This window comes from Pristiophorus japonicus, chromosome 2 (genome assembly GCF_044704955.1).
Source record: "Pristiophorus japonicus isolate sPriJap1 chromosome 2, sPriJap1.hap1, whole genome shotgun sequence".
In the NCBI taxonomy this organism is placed as follows: Eukaryota; Metazoa; Chordata; class Chondrichthyes; family Pristiophoridae; genus Pristiophorus; species Pristiophorus japonicus.
In genome coordinates this window covers 247,134,615-247,151,315 of record NC_091978.1, presented here as the reverse complement: position 1 = coordinate 247,151,315, position 16,701 = coordinate 247,134,615, and the positions used below count along the sequence as shown (strand labels likewise).

Below are 16,701 nucleotides of genomic sequence, written 5' to 3'. Positions count from 1 at the left end.
AGGCCATCAATCATTTAGCTCTGGTTTTGCTGCAGTGAATTTTCTGAGTCTAGGCTGTTGAACCAATGGTTGCAAGTAGCCGGGGAAACCCTTTTCACATCAACATTTTTACGGCTTTTTCTTTACAGCTTCATGTGCCACTGCACTACCCTTTCAGCTCCAATGGCAGGGCAGGGTGCACTGGGCTGTAGGTTTCTTCATGTTGTCAGGGCTCCTCGTGATTGATTAATGGGAGGTGCGTTTCCATGGATGAAGTCTAGTTGTTCGTCAATCTTGAGCACCCTGTTATTGTACAGTACCTTCATGTGGTATGTAGTTCAAGGGCTGTCTAAGCTTGCCCAATGAGGGCAGACAAGTTTGAACGTCAGCTGAGGCCAAGGCTATACTTTTTGACAAGACCAAACCTAGCCAGGGAACAGGAGAGGAATCAAACAGAGGGTAGGATTAAAAGCACAAATTCTGATGTTTCTTTCCTGCTGTTAAGAACTAATTGAAAACCTTAATTATTTATGGCTCCCACAATTTAAGGCACAAAAGTATGTGATAGAAAAAAATCTCCTGTTTTAAAATCCAAACATTTGGGCCCGGATCTGTATGGGAAGGCGGGGAGAGAGTGGGGGAAGCATGGTAGCAGGGGGAAACACGTAAATTCCAGGAACGTGGAGGTCCTGATGAATTTAACAGCAGGACCTCATTATAAATTTTTTACTCTGTTTTCCACCAAGCAGCCGGGCCGATTGTCAGCCTGGTCAATTGCCGGGTGGGAAAGCCAGCGGCAGAAAGCCACAGACAGGGACCCTTGGGGATGGTCCCTGGCAACCGGGAAAGATCATGGGGCAGATGTGGGGGGGTCAGTCTGGCAATCGGGAGAGAGAGATCACGGTGCAGAAGGCTTGGGGTTTTGGAGGGTTGTGCAGGCGGCTGGCCGTGACAGAAGTTTTGTTTGGGGGCTGGGGGTGGAAGCACTCCGCTCCTCCTAGATCCACAAGCCGTAATATAAAAACACTTATCTGACAAGACCAAACCTAGCTGACCGGGTTTCCTGAGCCTTGGGAAACCTGGCCAGCCAGCGTTAAATTTAAACACAACTGCACTATGGGATCCTGATTTAAATATTATAATGAGGTATCCTGCCTCAAGAGAGCAGGACACAAACATGCCACACACCCAGCAGCCGTAAAAATAGCAGCAGCCGTGTCTGTGGTGGGTTGTGATCACATTGCACGATTTAACATTTTTAAATGCCCTCTGATCCTCTCCTGCCCATCATGGGGGATTAAAATTCCCGCTTTGGTGTTCAGTTTTCATTTTTTTTAAATTCTGAAGAGCCCACTCAAAAAACAAATTGGTCTGTCCAAACCGGTTAGGTAGCTGAACTTGAACCCTGGCCTTCGGAGATGGGAGTGCAGCGTGGTCCCACTTGAACTAGCCAACCACCTGGAAGTGTACTTTTGAAGGTGTTCCTATTACACTTAAATAAAGAGCTGGGGCCTCATCAGTAAGAGCAAGCTGCTAGTATGAATGGTGACTTCATGCGTATGTACTGCAGAGACACGAGGCCCAATTTTGTGAAAATGGCAAAATTTGTGCCAGGGAAAAGTTGGTTGGCTTCCTCACCCAAGCTAGCTCAAAGGGCAATGAGATGGCAGTGCCCAATTTTACAGGGTCAGTTCATTTGAAGTGGACCCGAGTCCATGATCCGATCAGTCATGATCTAATTGAAGGAGCAGGCTCGAAGGGCCGCATGGCCTACTCCTGCTCCTACTTCTTATGTTCTTATGATATGAATAATTAGCATAAGCTCTCAGCACATCTTCGGCCTTGTGCTAGATAAAACAATGGTTGGCCAGCATCTTAAATTTAAAGGGATGTCAACACTTCAAAGATAAGTGGTCATCTATTGGAGCAAATATTGTTTTACCATCATAAAGCTTTACAATGGGTTTTCTTTATTTGCCAATCTTCGCCAAGGCATGATTGTGAGCAAAGTGATGTGTAACTGCATGGAATTTTGCATGGATTGGTATTTTCAGGCAAGAAGTTGCAGTCAATCTCAATGGTATTCACAGTATATTGGTATCCTCTAGAATGCCCTGCTCATGAGAACCCTGATATGTTGTCGGTGGCCAGTCTACAAGAGAGTGTGACAACCTCATTCTTAAAGTGGTGGCATCAAAGACAGGTCTCCTCTGGTATGCCCATGACGGACTATCTAGGCCAGCAAATGTCAATACTAGGCTAGGGATAGGTGCATGCATAATGCATGTGGTATAGTTGCTCGCTTGCTCCCTGAAGAATTGCTCGACCTCTTCCAAATCTAGAAAAGCTATTGGAATCCCAAAGTAGCCCCATCCTGCCCACAATACAAGCAAAATAGCAGCTGGAAATGAGAGAGTTATGAGAAATGTGTTATAAAGCAAAAAATCACACCTAAACCAAGGTCAAAACCTCCCAATAAAAATGCAGACAAAACAATAGGATAAGCAAAGAAATACTTTTCATCCAAAAATTAACAAGTGACTCTAACCTTTAAGAGGCTTGCTCCTGCAGGCCAAGCCACTCACACACTGCAGTTCCCATTTTAAATCACCGAGCAGGGTGAGGGGACCAGAAAGCTGCAAGATCCAATGAATAACCTAGTTAAGTCATTCTTGGAGCCATAATGAGGTATCCATTTGCCATCAACACACTTGTTTTAGCTGCAAAATGTGGCCCTCTGTAAATCATGCTAGCCCACTTCCCCAACCTGCACTTGCCCTTAGGGTTAGGATTAGCACTGACACCAGAGCCTCATAAAATTGGCCCTTTGAGGTAAAAACAATCTTTCTTCCATTTGTTCACAGTTATTCATAGTATTCATTAGGTATCAACACAGGAGAAGGTTACCTCTGTGCACTAGGTGTAGCCAAAGTGTAAACCCATTTATAAAGATGCCTTTATGATTTTATTTATCCAACCGCTCAAAGGAAACCTTCCTCCACAATAACTATTTAGGCAACTGATCTAGTCAATAGAAGTAAAAAATCTTCACCTATGTTGCCTAGGTTTCCTGACTTTTTGCCACTATAGTCACAGATCACACCTGCATCCTCACTGTGTCGACAGTTGTGTGTTCCAATGTCTTGCTTAATACAATCTTCCAACGTTTTTTCAGTCCCAGTGCATTTCACATTATCCATGTGTATCGGTCCCACACCATCTCCAAAATAAGCCAGTGACCTTGCCTTGGCTGGATCCCTTAAAACAAAACACATGTGATACTCAGAAGACATCAGACCTTACAGCTTATTTTATTGTCAACATATTTTTAACATAGTTCTTTTCAAAGGAAAAGTCACAATCTTGAAATTATATTTAAAGTTCTACATACATTAGTCATTCTCCATTGAGTGACAACTTGGGTGTCCATGTGGTAACCATAACATAGCATAAGCCGCAAAAATGTTAGGTAATGTATTGTATTGGAACCCACAACATTATGCCAAAGGGTAACAGGATATAGAATCCATGTACCCCATGCAGTGATTTCCCAATTTCATATATGCCAGAAGGAGACAGTCCGTGGACAGGGACAGGTGCTCCCCCACAGGAAATTAAAGTAAGGCCACTGATGCTAGGCCATCCTTGCTACTGGCTGGACATGAGAAGCATTGACAGGCTCTTGGGAGCTGGTTTCCTGCTTTCCCTTTTTGACGGGGATGCTACAGGGAGACATTCAACATGAGCAAGGGAGAAAAATAAAAATATTACAAAAAACTCAACTGTTAAAGGGCTGGATTCCGGCTTTTAGGATTTCGGGGCGTTAATGACGGCGAGGTGGTCCTGATACCGCCTGGAAAAAGTTTGACCTCCAGTCATCAAAATTGGGCAGCTGGGCTCTGAGTGTGGGACATAGCAGTAAGGGAGGCATTGCACACCTCTCTAAGGGCGCTAGGCTGGCTGAGAATGTGAAAAGCGCGAGCTGAAGAGTTTACCTAGGAGCGCTCTAAGAGAGGTCTGGGGAGAAAAAAAACCTGAAAGAAAAACACCAAAAACATTCCTAATTCATAACCCATGCCACATTAACACAAATCACAAAAAAACAGCAAATAATATTACACTTATCTTAGGTCGGCATGACTTACCTCACGACAGCCACTACTGCTTGGAATGCCAGCTTTCACAGGCATTCTCACCAGGGTGCGCTATGCAGCGCTACGGGTCGGGCGGGAGTCAAAAATCAAGCCGATGTTGCAACCAGGGATGTTGCACACCGGCTCACCTCTTCCGAGCAGTAATGCCCCGTGCCCCGTCGAAATCGGCCCCGAAAACCCCGGAGGCTGGAAGCTGGTCGCCCGCACAGAAGACCTCAACGCCGCCATTGCCGCCCCTCCAGGGTGAAAACAGAGGTGGACAGCAGCGGAAGCCCAGCCCAAAGAGTTTCTTTAACCAGATTGCACTCCATTTCTTTTCATACATATAAGAAAATAAAGTTTGCAAACATTCTAATGTAACCTTGGCACTGGTGCTATCAATCTGTGCACTGATTTTGCGCTGCTCCCCAAGGATTACATGGCTCCGGGTGGGGTGCGGAGCTTATGTATTGTTGTACACAAGGCATCACAACAGTAAGGGAGAAGCGAGATGGAGGCACTGGATTTTCTGCCCCACATTTTTTGTTTGTTTCTGTCTACAAGGGACGATTTTATAAATCTGTGCTTCTGGAGCAAAAGCGGAGCCCACGAAATTCAGAGGCATGCTCCCCATGATTTTCCATTAGGCTGGGAGAGAGCGCAGGGGATCGGTGGCGGGGGGGTTGCTGTTTCGCGTTCGGAAAAGCTAGAAGAACGGATTTTACTCAGGTCCTGCCAAATTGAACATTTTTGTCTCAGCTTCCCGGTTACCCAGCCACAGTCAGACAGATTGAGAGGCTGGTTGTCAGGAGGGTAGGTCTTCGGCACTAGGCCACAGCTGGGGAGTGAAAAGGAGGGAGAGAGGGATCAGAGATTGGAGCCCGGAGGGATCAGAAACCGGTGTGGGGATGGGGGCTGCGGGGGGGTTAGACCGAAGGCTGGAAATGAGCCACCTACCATCTGGGAACGGCTTGGTCAACCACCTCCGTCCCGCCTAATGTTTTAACCGGAAGTGGGTGGGTTCGAGATGCATTGAGTTAGGGTTTTAAGATTTTTAACATTTTAACATTCCACCCAACCCATAAACACCTGTTTTGGGGCGTTAAAATTCCCTTCTTATTTCTATAATATATTTTGGACTCGAAATTTGATGATGCTGCGATCATTTTATAGACATAAAACAGGCACAAAAGTTTCGTACAAGCGCTGTTTGTGCGCACGCACATTCTGAGCCGGATGTTCGTCGCCCCATATTGATATCAAAAGAGGTATTCAGGCCTGAAACAGGTAGTAGGTACTGTGCATATGCATATATAAGGCCCAATGTCTGTTTGATGCCAAATTGGTTTGGCTGAATGCAGCCAGTGCTAGGCTGGTGATGGAATCAATGGCAAATGTATGAAATTTATGGTGAGGTGAAAAACGATGGCTTTAAATGTCACAACGTTGAGCTGGAAGATATTACAGTTCATCCAAGGCTGAATGGCAGACAAGCAGTTTGACAGCATAGAAGCATCATGACTTGCTGAATGAGATTGTCCCACATTGTGGCAGTATTTGGCTCTACTATGATCATAGAGGAAGATCTTATAGTAAGATTTGTTGTTGGAACTCTTCAAAGACAGCACTATTGAAAAGTTTGTGCCAAAGATCCACTCTGAAGCCATAGTGTATTATATTACACTGATGCGCCAATTTGTTCCGGGTTTATTGATCAGAATGTTCTGAGTGAGACCCCTCTTTAACATAGACACATAGAAACTGTTGTGTTCCAAACACACATGAGACTGCACACAGGGAAGTTAAAGTAACAGTGACCTCAGTCTTTATTAAGACATTCCAGAGTGAATAACAGGCCTTAGGGGCCAGCTTATATACAGTGCTCCCAAGGGATGCTGGGATCCCTTGGGACTTCAAGGGATGCACTCCTCGTGGCAGAACATGGGTGTGCATGCTTTACAGATACACAACATCACTCCCCCCCCCCCCAAAGTCAAAGTGAAAACTATTTACAAGGTGAGGCGGTCGGGAGCCTTTCTTTCCCTGGTGGACCGCCTCGGTACAAATGTATGTTCTGGTGTGTTGGCTGTGCCCTTGCTGGGCTGGCATGTTGTTGGCCCTGCAGGGCTGCTGGGTGAGCCTGGCCTTGCTGGGCTGTTGGGCGTGATGGGTTCGATTTCCTGGTCCGGCGTGGTGTCATTGATCCTTTGGGTGTGTGTTGTGGGCTCGAAAAAGGTGGTGTCTGCTGTGGGTTGTGAAGGGCAGTCTGTGAACCGCAGCCTCATTTGATCCAGGTGCTTTCTGCAAATTTGTCCATCGTCTATTTGACAACAAACACCCTATTCCCTTCTTTAGCTATCACTGTGCCCGCAATCCACTTGGGACCATGTCCATAGTTTGGCACAGACACAGGGTAATTCAGATCAATTTCCCGTGACACAGTGGCGCGACCATCGTTTACATTTTGTTGCTGCCACCTGCTCTCTACCTGATTATGCAGGTTGGGGTGAACCAGCGAGAGTCTGGTTTTAAGTGTCCTTTTCATGAGCAGCTCAGCCGGGGGCACCCCTGTGAGCGAGTGTGGTCTCGTGCGGTAGCTGAGCAGAACTCGGTGCAGGCGGGTTTGGAGTGAGCCTTCTGTGACTCGTTTGAGGCTCTGTTTGATTGTTTGTACTGCCCACTCTGCCTGTTCATTGGAGGCTGGTTTAAAGGGGGCCGAGGTGACATGTTTGATCCCATTGCGGGTCATGAATTCTTTAAATTCGGCACTGGTGAAACATGGCCCGTTGTCACTGACCAGTATGTCAGGCAGGACGTGGGTGGAAAAAAAGGCCCTCAGGCTTTCAATGGTGGTGGTGGCGGTGCTTCCCGACATTATTTCACATTCAATCCATTTTGAAAAAGCATCCACCACCACCAGGAACATTTTACCAAGAAACGGGCCCGCATAGTCGACATGGATCCTCGACTATGGCCTGGAGAGCCATGACCACAAACTTAGTGGTGCCTCTCTGGGCGCGTTGCTCAACTGAGCACATACGCTGCATTGCCGTACACAGGACTCTAAGTCAGAGTCGATACCGAGCCACCTCACATGGAATCTGGCTATCGCTTTCATCATTACTATATCCGGGTGTGTGCTGTGGAGATCCGAGATGAACGTCTCCCTGCCCTTTTTTGGTAGCACTATGCGGTTACCCCACAACAGGCAGTCTGCCTGAATGGACAGCTCGTCCTTTCGCCGCTGGAATGGCTTGATTAGCTCTTGCATTTCAATGGGGATGCTGGCCCAGCTCCCATGCAGTACACAGTTTTTTACTAGGGACAGCAGAGGATCTTGGCTGGTCCAAGTCCTAATCTGGCGGGCCGTGACAGATGATTTATCATTTTCAAACGCTTCCATGACCATCAACAAGTCTTCGGGCTGCACCACCATCAACAAGTTTGCAGGCTGCGCCATTTCCAGCCCAGTGGTGAGCAATGTTAGCCGACTGAGAGCATCCGCACAGTTCTCGGTGCCTGGCCTGTGGCAGATGATATAGTTATACACTGATAGCGCGAGTGCCCACCTTTGTATGCAGGCTGAGGCATTAGTATTTATCCCCTTGTTTTCAGCGAACAGGGATATGAGGGGCTTGTGGTCGGTTTGCAGCTCAAATTTGAGGCCAAACAGGTACTGATGCATTTTCTTTACCCCGAACACACACGCTAATGCCTCTTTCTCAATCATGCTGTCGGCCCTCTCGGCCTTAGACAAGCTCCTGGAAGCATAGGCGACAGGTTGTAACTTCCCCGCAATGTTAGCTTATTGTAATACACACCCGACTCTGTACGACGAGGCATCACATGCTAGCACGAGTCTTTTACACCGGTTACACAATACAAGCAGCTTGTTGGAGCATAAAATGTTTCTGGCTTTCTCAAAAGCAATTACTTGTTTTTTTTCCCCATACTCAGTTCTCACCTTTACGCAATAACACATGTAGGAGCTCCAAGAGGATGCTTAACCCCGCTAGGAAGTTACCAAAATAGTTGAGGAGTCCCAGGAACGACCGCAGCTCCGTGATGTTCTGTGGTCTGGGTGCGTTCCTTATAGCCTCTGTCTTGGCGTCTGTAGGCCGAATGCCGTCCGCCGCGATCTTTCTCCCCAAAAACTCCACTTCTGTTGCCATCAAGACGCATTTTGACCTCTTCAGTCGCAGCCCACGTGATCCAGTCGCTGGAAGACCTCCTCCAGGTTTTTTAGGTGCTCGACGGAGTCCCGACCTGTGACCAATATGTTGTCCTGAAAAACCACCGTGCGTGGTACCGACATGAGTAGGCTCTCCATGTTTCTCTGGAAGATCGCTGCAGCCGACCAAATTCCAAACGAGCATCGATTGTAGATGAACAGTCCCTTGTGCGTGTTGATGCAGGTGAGGCCCTTCGAAGACTCCTCCAGCTCCTGCGTCATGTAGGCCAAAGTCAAGTCGAGCTTGGTGAACGTCTTGCCTCCTGCCAGCGTCGCAAATAGGTCATCTGTCTTAGGTAGCAGGTATTGGTCCTGTAGCGAGAAACGATTAATAGTTACTTTATAACCGCCGCAAATCCTGACTGTGCCATCACCTTTGAGTATTGGAACAATCAGGCTGGCCCACTCGCTGAATTCCACTGGGGAGAAGATGCCCTCGCATTGCAGCCTGTCCAGCTCAATTTCTACTCTCTCCCTCATCATGTGAGGTACCGCTCGCGCCTTGTGTTGAATGGGTCGTGCCTCTGGGACCAAGTGGACCCGCACCTTCGCCCTGGAAAAGTTTCCAATGCCTGGCTCAAAAAGGGAAGGAAATTTGTTAAGAACCTGGGTACATGAGGCCTCATCGACATGTGATAGCGTTTGGATGTCATCCCAGTTCCAGCGGATTTTGCCCAGCCAGCTCTTTCCAAGCAGTGTGGGGCCATCGCCCGGGACAATCCAGAGTGGCAGTTCGTGCACCATGCCCTCGTAGGTAACCTTGACCATGGCGCTGCCCAGGACAGTGATAAGCTCCTTGGTGTACATTCTCAGTTTTGTGTGGATGGGGCTCAGGGCTGGTCTGAGTGCCTTGTTGCACCACAATCTCTCAAACATTTTTTTACTCATGATGGATTGGCAAGCGCCAGTGTCCAATTCCATGGCCACGGGTAAGCCATTGAATTTTACGTTTAGCATTATAGGTGGACATTTTGTCGAAAATGTGTGCACCCCGTGTACTTCAACATCTGCCTCCTCTCTCTGAGGCTCGAAATTGCTTTGATCCACCATGGACCGATCTTCCTCTGCCACGTGGTGGTTAGCAGGTTTTGCAGAGCTTGCAGCTCATCTGCAAGCTCGTTGGAGGTGCCGCATTGTTCTACAGCTCTTGCAAACATTCCCTTTGAAGTGGCATGAATAAGCTGAATGGAAGCCTCCACAACGCCAACAAGATGTGAATTGCCTTGCATTCATCCTTTGTTGCGGACTCTGAGTCATCTAAGTCACCTGAGGCCTGCTGGCAGTTGCAGACTCGTGTTTTATGCCCTGTACATTTCTGCTCGCAAACACAGTTCCAGTTAATTTATGAACATTGCTAGCACTTGTGTGCTGAGAGAGTTGTTTGGTGTTATCACTGGTGAACATAAACGCCTGTGCTATCGCAATGGCCTGACTGAGGATCGGTGTCTCTGCAGTCAAAAGTTTTCGTAGGATGGTCTCGTGGCCAATGCCCAGTACAAAAAAGTCTCTGAGCATTTGCTCCAGGTAGCCATCAAACTCACATTATCCTGCAAGTCGCCTTAGCTCAGCGACGTAGCTCGCCACTTCCTGACCTTCAGATCGCTGGTACGTATAGAACTGATACATCGCCATCAGCACGCTCTCCCTCGGGTTAAGATGCTCCCGAACCAGTATGCACAGCTCCTCAATGACTTATCTGTGGGTTTCACCGGAGCCAGAAGATTCTTCATGAGGCTGTAAGTCGGTGCCCCGCAGACTGTGAGGAGGACTGCTCTCCTTTTTGCAGCGCTTGCTTCTCTGTCCAGCTCATTGGCTACAAAGTACTAGTCTAACCATTCGACATAGGCTTTCCAGTCCTCACGCTCCGAGAACTTCTCCAGGATGCCCACAGTTTGCTGCAGCTTTGCTTTGGATTCGTTTACTTGGCACCAGTTGTTGTGTTCCTAACACAGCTGAGACTGCACACAGGGAGGTTAAAGTAACAGTGACCTCAGTCTTTATTAAGACACTTCAGAGTGAGTAACAGGTCTTAGTGGCTGGCTTATATAGAGTGCTCCCAAGAGGATGCTGGGTTCCCTTGGGACTTCAGGGGATGTGCTCCCTGGTGGCGGAACAAGGGAGTACATGCTTTAAAGATACACAGCAGAAACATAGAAAATAGGTCCAGGAGTAGGCCATTCGGCCCTTCGAGCCTGCACCACCATTCAATAAGATCATGGCTGATCATTCACCTCAGGTATCCCTTTCCTGCTTTCTCTCCATACCACTTGACCCCTTTAGCCGTAAGGGCCCTATCCAACTCCCTCTTGAATATATATAATGAACTGGTATCAACAACTCTCTGTGGAAGAGAATTCCATAGGTTAACAACTCTCTGAGTGAAGAAGTTACTCTTCATCTCGGTCCCATATGGCTTACCCCTTATCCTTAGACTGTGACCCCTGGTTCTGTATTTCCCCAACATCGGGAACATTCTTCCTGCATCTAACTTATCCAGTCCCGTCGGAATTTTCTATGTTTCTAAGAGATCCCCTCTCATTCTTCTAAACTCCAGTGAATACAGGCCCAGTCAATCCAGTCTCTCCTCATATATCAGTCCTGCCATCCCGGGCATCAGTCTTGTGAATCTTCACTGCACTCCCTCAATAGCAAGAACGTGCATTACAAATATGAAGGATAAAGCTCATTTAAATAACTGTCAAATAACAATATTTTTTAAATTACTCTCTTCCTCATTTGCTTAAACTCCGAAACATGCACTTGAAATTGTTCCAAAGAATCCTCTTAGGTTGTATTATACAATAGAAGTTACTGGGGCCGAACTTGCCCACTGCTGGAAACGAGGCGCACATACCATTCTCGATGTGTTTTGGCCGCCCCAATGCATGGGACGGCCTAACCATTGATATTCAGCAGTTTGGGGATTTTTTTTGAGCGGGGCGGAAGTGGCCTCATCGTGGGAGTGGAATGGGGGTGGGGTGGAGTGGCCGTCACGAGTAGGGCGGCAGTGTGGGCGGGGTGGAGTAGCCAAGGCTGCCAGTCACCAGCTGATGATGTTATCGCGCCGGCGCGTCACAATGTCTCTCCCTTCAGTAGCATTCATAACAAAATAGATGAGTTGATGAGACAAATAGATACCAATGGGTATGATCTGATAGCCATCACAGAGACGTGGTTGCAAGGTGACCAGGACTAGGAATGAAATATTATGGGGTATTTGACAATCCGGAAGGACAGATAGAAAGGAAAAAGAGATGGGGTAGCTCTATTGATAAAGGATGGAATCACTGCAATAGTGAGAAATGATATTGGCTCAAATGATCAGGATGTTGAAACAGTTTGGGTTGAGATAAGGAATAATAAGGGGAAAAAAAATCACTGGTGGGCATAGTCTATTGGCTCCCTAACAGTAGCAACTCTGTTGGTCGGAGTATAAACCAGGAAATAGTGGGGGCTTGTGAAAAAGGAACAGCAATAATCATGGGTGATTTTAACCTCCATATTGATTGGACAAATCAAATTGGTCAGGGTAGCCTTGAGGAAGAGTGCATCGACAGCATAACGGAAGGGTTCCTTGAGCAGTATGTCATGGAAAAGGTGTGATAGCAGCGCATTTAGAAAGCAGTGTCAGGATCAGTCCAAGTCAGCATGGATTTATAAAAGGGAAAACATGCTTGACAAATCTTCCAGAATTTTTTGAGGATGTAACTAGTAGAGTGGATAAGGGAGAACCAGTGGATGTTGTGTATTTGGACTTTCAAAAGGCTTTTGACAAGGTCCCACGCAAGAGATTAATGTGCAAAATTAAGGCACATGGTATTGGGGGTAATGTATTGACGTGAATAGGGAATGGTTGGCAGACAGGAAGCAAAGAGTGGGAATAAACAAATCCTTTTCAGAATGGCAGGCAGTGACTAGTGGGGTACCGAAAGGTTAAGTGCTGGGACCCCAGCTATTTACAATATATATTAATGATTTAGACGAAGGAATTGAATGTAATATCTCCAAATTTGCAGATGACACTAAGCTGGGTTGCAGTTTGAGCTGTGAGGAGGATGCTAAGAGGCCGCAGGGTGACTTGGACAGGTTAGGTGAGTGGGCAAATGCATGGCAGATGCAGTATAATGTGGATAAATCTGAGCTTATCCACTTTGGTGGCAAAAACAGGAAGGCAGATTATTATCTGAATGGTAAAAGATTAGTAAAAGGGGAGGTGCAACAAGACCTGGGTGTCATGGTACATCAGTCATTGAAAGTAGGCATGCAGGTACAGCAGGCAGTATTAAAAGCAAATGACATGTTGGCCTTCATAGCGAGAGGATTTGAGTATAAAAGCAGGGAGGTCTTACTGCAGTTGTACAGGGCCTCGGTGAGACCACACCTTGAGTACTCTGTGCAGTTTTGATCTCCTAATCTGAGGAAGGACATTCTTACTATTGAGGGAGTGCAGCGAAGGTTCACCAGACTGATTCCCGGAATGGCAGGACTGACATATGAAGAAAGATTGGATCGACTAGGCTTATATTCACTGGAATTTAGAAGAATGAGAGGGGATCTCATAGAAACATATAAAATTCTGACGGGATTGGACAGGTTAGATAGAGGAAGAATGTTCCCGATGTTGGGGAAGTCCAGAACCAGGGGTCACAGACTAAGGATAAGGGGTAAGCCATCTAGGACCGAGATGAGGAGAAACTTATTCACCCAGAGAATTGTGAACCTATGGAATTTTTTACCACAGAAAGTTGTTGAGTCGCGTTTGTTGGATATATTCAAAAGGAAGTTAGATGTGGCCCTTAAGGCTAAAGAGATAGAAACATAGAAAATAGGTGCAGGAGCAGGCCATTCAGCCCTTCTAGCCTGCACCGCCATTCAATGAGTTCATGGCTGAACATGAAACTTCAGTACCCCCTTCCTGCTTTCTCGCCATACCCCTTGATCCCCCGAGTAGTAAGGACTTCATCTAACTCCCTTTTGAATATATTTAGTGAATTGGCCTCAACTACTTTCTGTGGTAGAGAATTCCATAGGTTCACCACTCTCTGGGTGAAGAAGTTTCTCCTCATCTCGGTCCTAAATGGCTTACCCTTTATCCTCAGACTGTGACCCCTGGTTCTGGACTTCCCCAACATTGGGAACATTCTTCCTGCATCTAACCTGTCTAAACCCGTCAGAATTTTAAACGTTTCTATGAGGTCCCCTCTCATTCTTCTGAACTCCAGTGAATACAAGCCCAGTTGATCCAGTCTTTCTTGATAGGTCAGTCCCACCATCCCGGGAATCAGTCTGGTGAATCTTCGCTGCACTCCCTCAATAGCAAGAATGTCCTTCCTCAAGTTAGGAGACCAAAACTGTACACAATACTCCAGGTGTGGCCTCACCAAGGCCCTGTACAACTGTAGCAACACCTCCCTGCCCCTGTACTCAAATCCCCTCGCTATGAAGGCCAACATGCCATTTGCTTTCTTAACCGCCTGCTGTACCTGCATGCCAACCTTCAATGACTGATGTACCATGACACCCAGATCTCATTGCACCTTCCCTTTTCCTAATCTGTCACCATTCAGATAATAGTCTGTCTCTCTGTTTTTACCACCAAAGTGGATAACCTCACATTTATCCACATTATACTTCATCTGCCATGCAGTGGGTATGGAGAGAAGGCAGGTGTGGGATACTGAAGTTGCATGATCAGCCATGATCATATTGAATGGTGGTGCAGGCTCGAAGGGCCGAATGGCCTGCCCCTGCACCGATTTTCTATGTTTCTCTGAAACCAACCAGGGGGCAGGTTATCTTAGGTCTGGTCCTGTGTAATGAGACAGGATTTATAAACATTCTCCTAGTAAAGGATCCTTTTGGAATGAGTGATCATAGCATGGTTGAATTTCAAATTCAGATGGAGGGTGAGAAAGGAGGCTCTCAAATCAGTGTACTGAGCTTAAATAAAGGAGACTATGAAGGTATGAGGACAGAGTTAGCTAAAGTGGACTGGGAAAATAGATTAAAGTGTAGGATGGCTGATGAACAGTGGTGTACATTTAAGGAGATATTTCACAACTCTCAAGAAAAATATATTCCAGTGAGGAGAAAAGGGTGTAAAAGAAAAGATAGCCATCCGTGACTAACTAAAGAAATAAAGGACGGTATCCAATTAAAAACAAGAGCAAACAAAGTGGCCAAAACTAGTGGGAGGACAGAAGCTTGGGAAGGTTTTAAAAGCCAGCAAAGAATGACTAAAAAAATGATTAAGAAAGGGAAGATAGATTCTGAAAGTAAACAAGCACGAAATATAAAAACAGATAGCAAGAGTTTCTATAAGTATATAAAAAGGAAAAGAGTGGCTAAAGTAAATGTTAGTCCTTTAAAGGACAAGAACCGGGAATTAGTAATGGGGAACATGGAGATGGCAGAAACTCTGAACAAATATTTAGTACAGTCTTTACGGTAGAGGACACAAACAATATCCCAACAGTGGATAGTCAAGGGGCTATAAGTAGGGAGGAACTTACCACAATCACAATCACTAAGGAGGTGGTACTCAGTAAGATAATGGGACTAAAGGCGGACAAATCCCCTGGACCTGATGGCTTGCATCCTAGGGTCTTAAGAGAAGTAGTGGCAGGGACAGTGGATGCATTGATTGTAATTTACCAAAATTCCCTGGATTCTGGGGAGGTCCCAGCAGTTTGGAAATGTAATGTCCCGATTTAAAAAAAGGAGGCAGACAAAAAGCAGGAAACTATAGACCAATTAGCCTATCATCTGTGGTTGGGAAAATGTTGGAGTCCATTATTAAAGAAGCAGTAGCAGGACATTTGGAAAAACATAATTCAGTCAGGCAGAGTCAGCATGATTTCCCTTTCATAAAACCATGCTGGCTCTGCTTGATTGAATTATGCTTTTCCAAATGTCCCGCTTAGCAGTCAGTAGCCGCAGGGCGTCAGCACCTTTGAACTGTGCAAGCAGCCAACACAGCACCGACTGCAAGCTCTGTGGGCTGGCTGCAACTCCCTGTAAATAACGCCCTGGATTTGTTTCTCTCCCTTGTGCACGCCAACCTATTCAGGCGTTGTTGCCGTCAGCCGGTAAATGAGGTTAGCAAAGTGAATTTGGCGAGACCGATGCCAAGGAGGCATTGCACACTACTGATGTCAGGATTTCCATGGCGGTAGTCGGCTGGGCATCAAATCTTTACACCTTTGAAAAAGGACAACTGAATTTCCCATCAGGTGGCACTCCCGCATAACGCTGCCGCCCCGCCGTTCACGCCCCATTGCTGCCTCACTCAGGCGGTATCAACTGGAGGTAGCAACCGAATTTCGACCCCTTAATTTTAGGCAATCCTTTATAAATTTGTCCCACACCAAAATCACCATTTCACTTTTTCAGCATCTCTTTCTGATGGGCACTGATGGGATCTGGCTTTTAGAAGTTTGATTATCAAAGGTGTGTTTAAAGTTGAGTTTTCTTTTCACATAGCTGTATCTGCATTAGCCTTGGTGCATTACTGTCGGTGATTGTATTTTTGCATTGCAAGACCTTTTTTGTTACACACAATATTTGTCGCAACACTGCTGCACACAGCTGCTGCTTCAACAGCAGCCACCAAAGCATTCATGGTACCCATGTGAATTCCACTGGAATCCCTATGACAGTACTGGATTTGGAGGAAAAAGAGAAGTTCAGGCAGAGGGAAGAAAAGTGGGAACAATTGCACCTCAGGGATCTCATTGCCCACTTGGCTTTGTCCCAGGAACCGAGTCTTCAGGTATGGACACTCCTACTTGAAGATGTCTAAAGAGGCTTCCCTTCATCCTCTACACTACAGGAGAGAGGCTGTCACAATGTTACAACATCGCTTTAAGTCTGACCTCCACATAAACTCTACCGCAGGAATGGCACTGCTCATGGCTGTGGTTATCACATCATTCAACTTTTACACATCCACATCCTTCAACATCACCACTGGTGACACTTGCTGCAACAGACCCCCTCCACTCACCACCTTCGCAATAACTCCATGGTATATATGATTAGGAAAGGCTTCCATTTCATTCACATGTAGATTGTGTCAAATTACAGGAACAGAACATTGCAAGTAAATTCACAATGCCTTCATTTTGCAGCAATCCACACACCATTAGCAGGTGGACTGGGTCCAAAACTAAGGAGTAGGAAGGTTGGGTGTAAGTTTCCGAAATGAAATGATTTGAGGAAATCTCGTACAATGCTCCAGTCAGCACAAATCCACTAAATGGGGGACTAATTGACATTAAACTGGTACTCTCACTTACGATGGCTGGTGTGCGAAATTCAAATGTCATACTTAGTGCGGCAGACGAGAAGGGGAAAGGA

At 46.4% G+C, this 16,701-nt stretch overlaps 1 protein-coding gene across 4 annotated transcripts in view; it reads right to left on the bottom strand.

Annotated features, from left to right (window-relative positions):
* The window catches only part of prss12 (serine protease 12), a 176,677-nt gene that overhangs the window by 52,017 nt on the left and 107,959 nt on the right, over positions 1–16,701 (bottom strand). For all 4 annotated transcript variants that reach the window (XM_070871141.1, XM_070871142.1, XM_070871144.1 and 1 more), the window contains one exon: positions 3,032–3,237. In XM_070871141.1, coding sequence (XP_070727242.1) covers positions 3,032–3,237 — 206 coding nt within the window. The remainder of the gene's footprint in view (positions 1–3,031; positions 3,238–16,701) is intronic.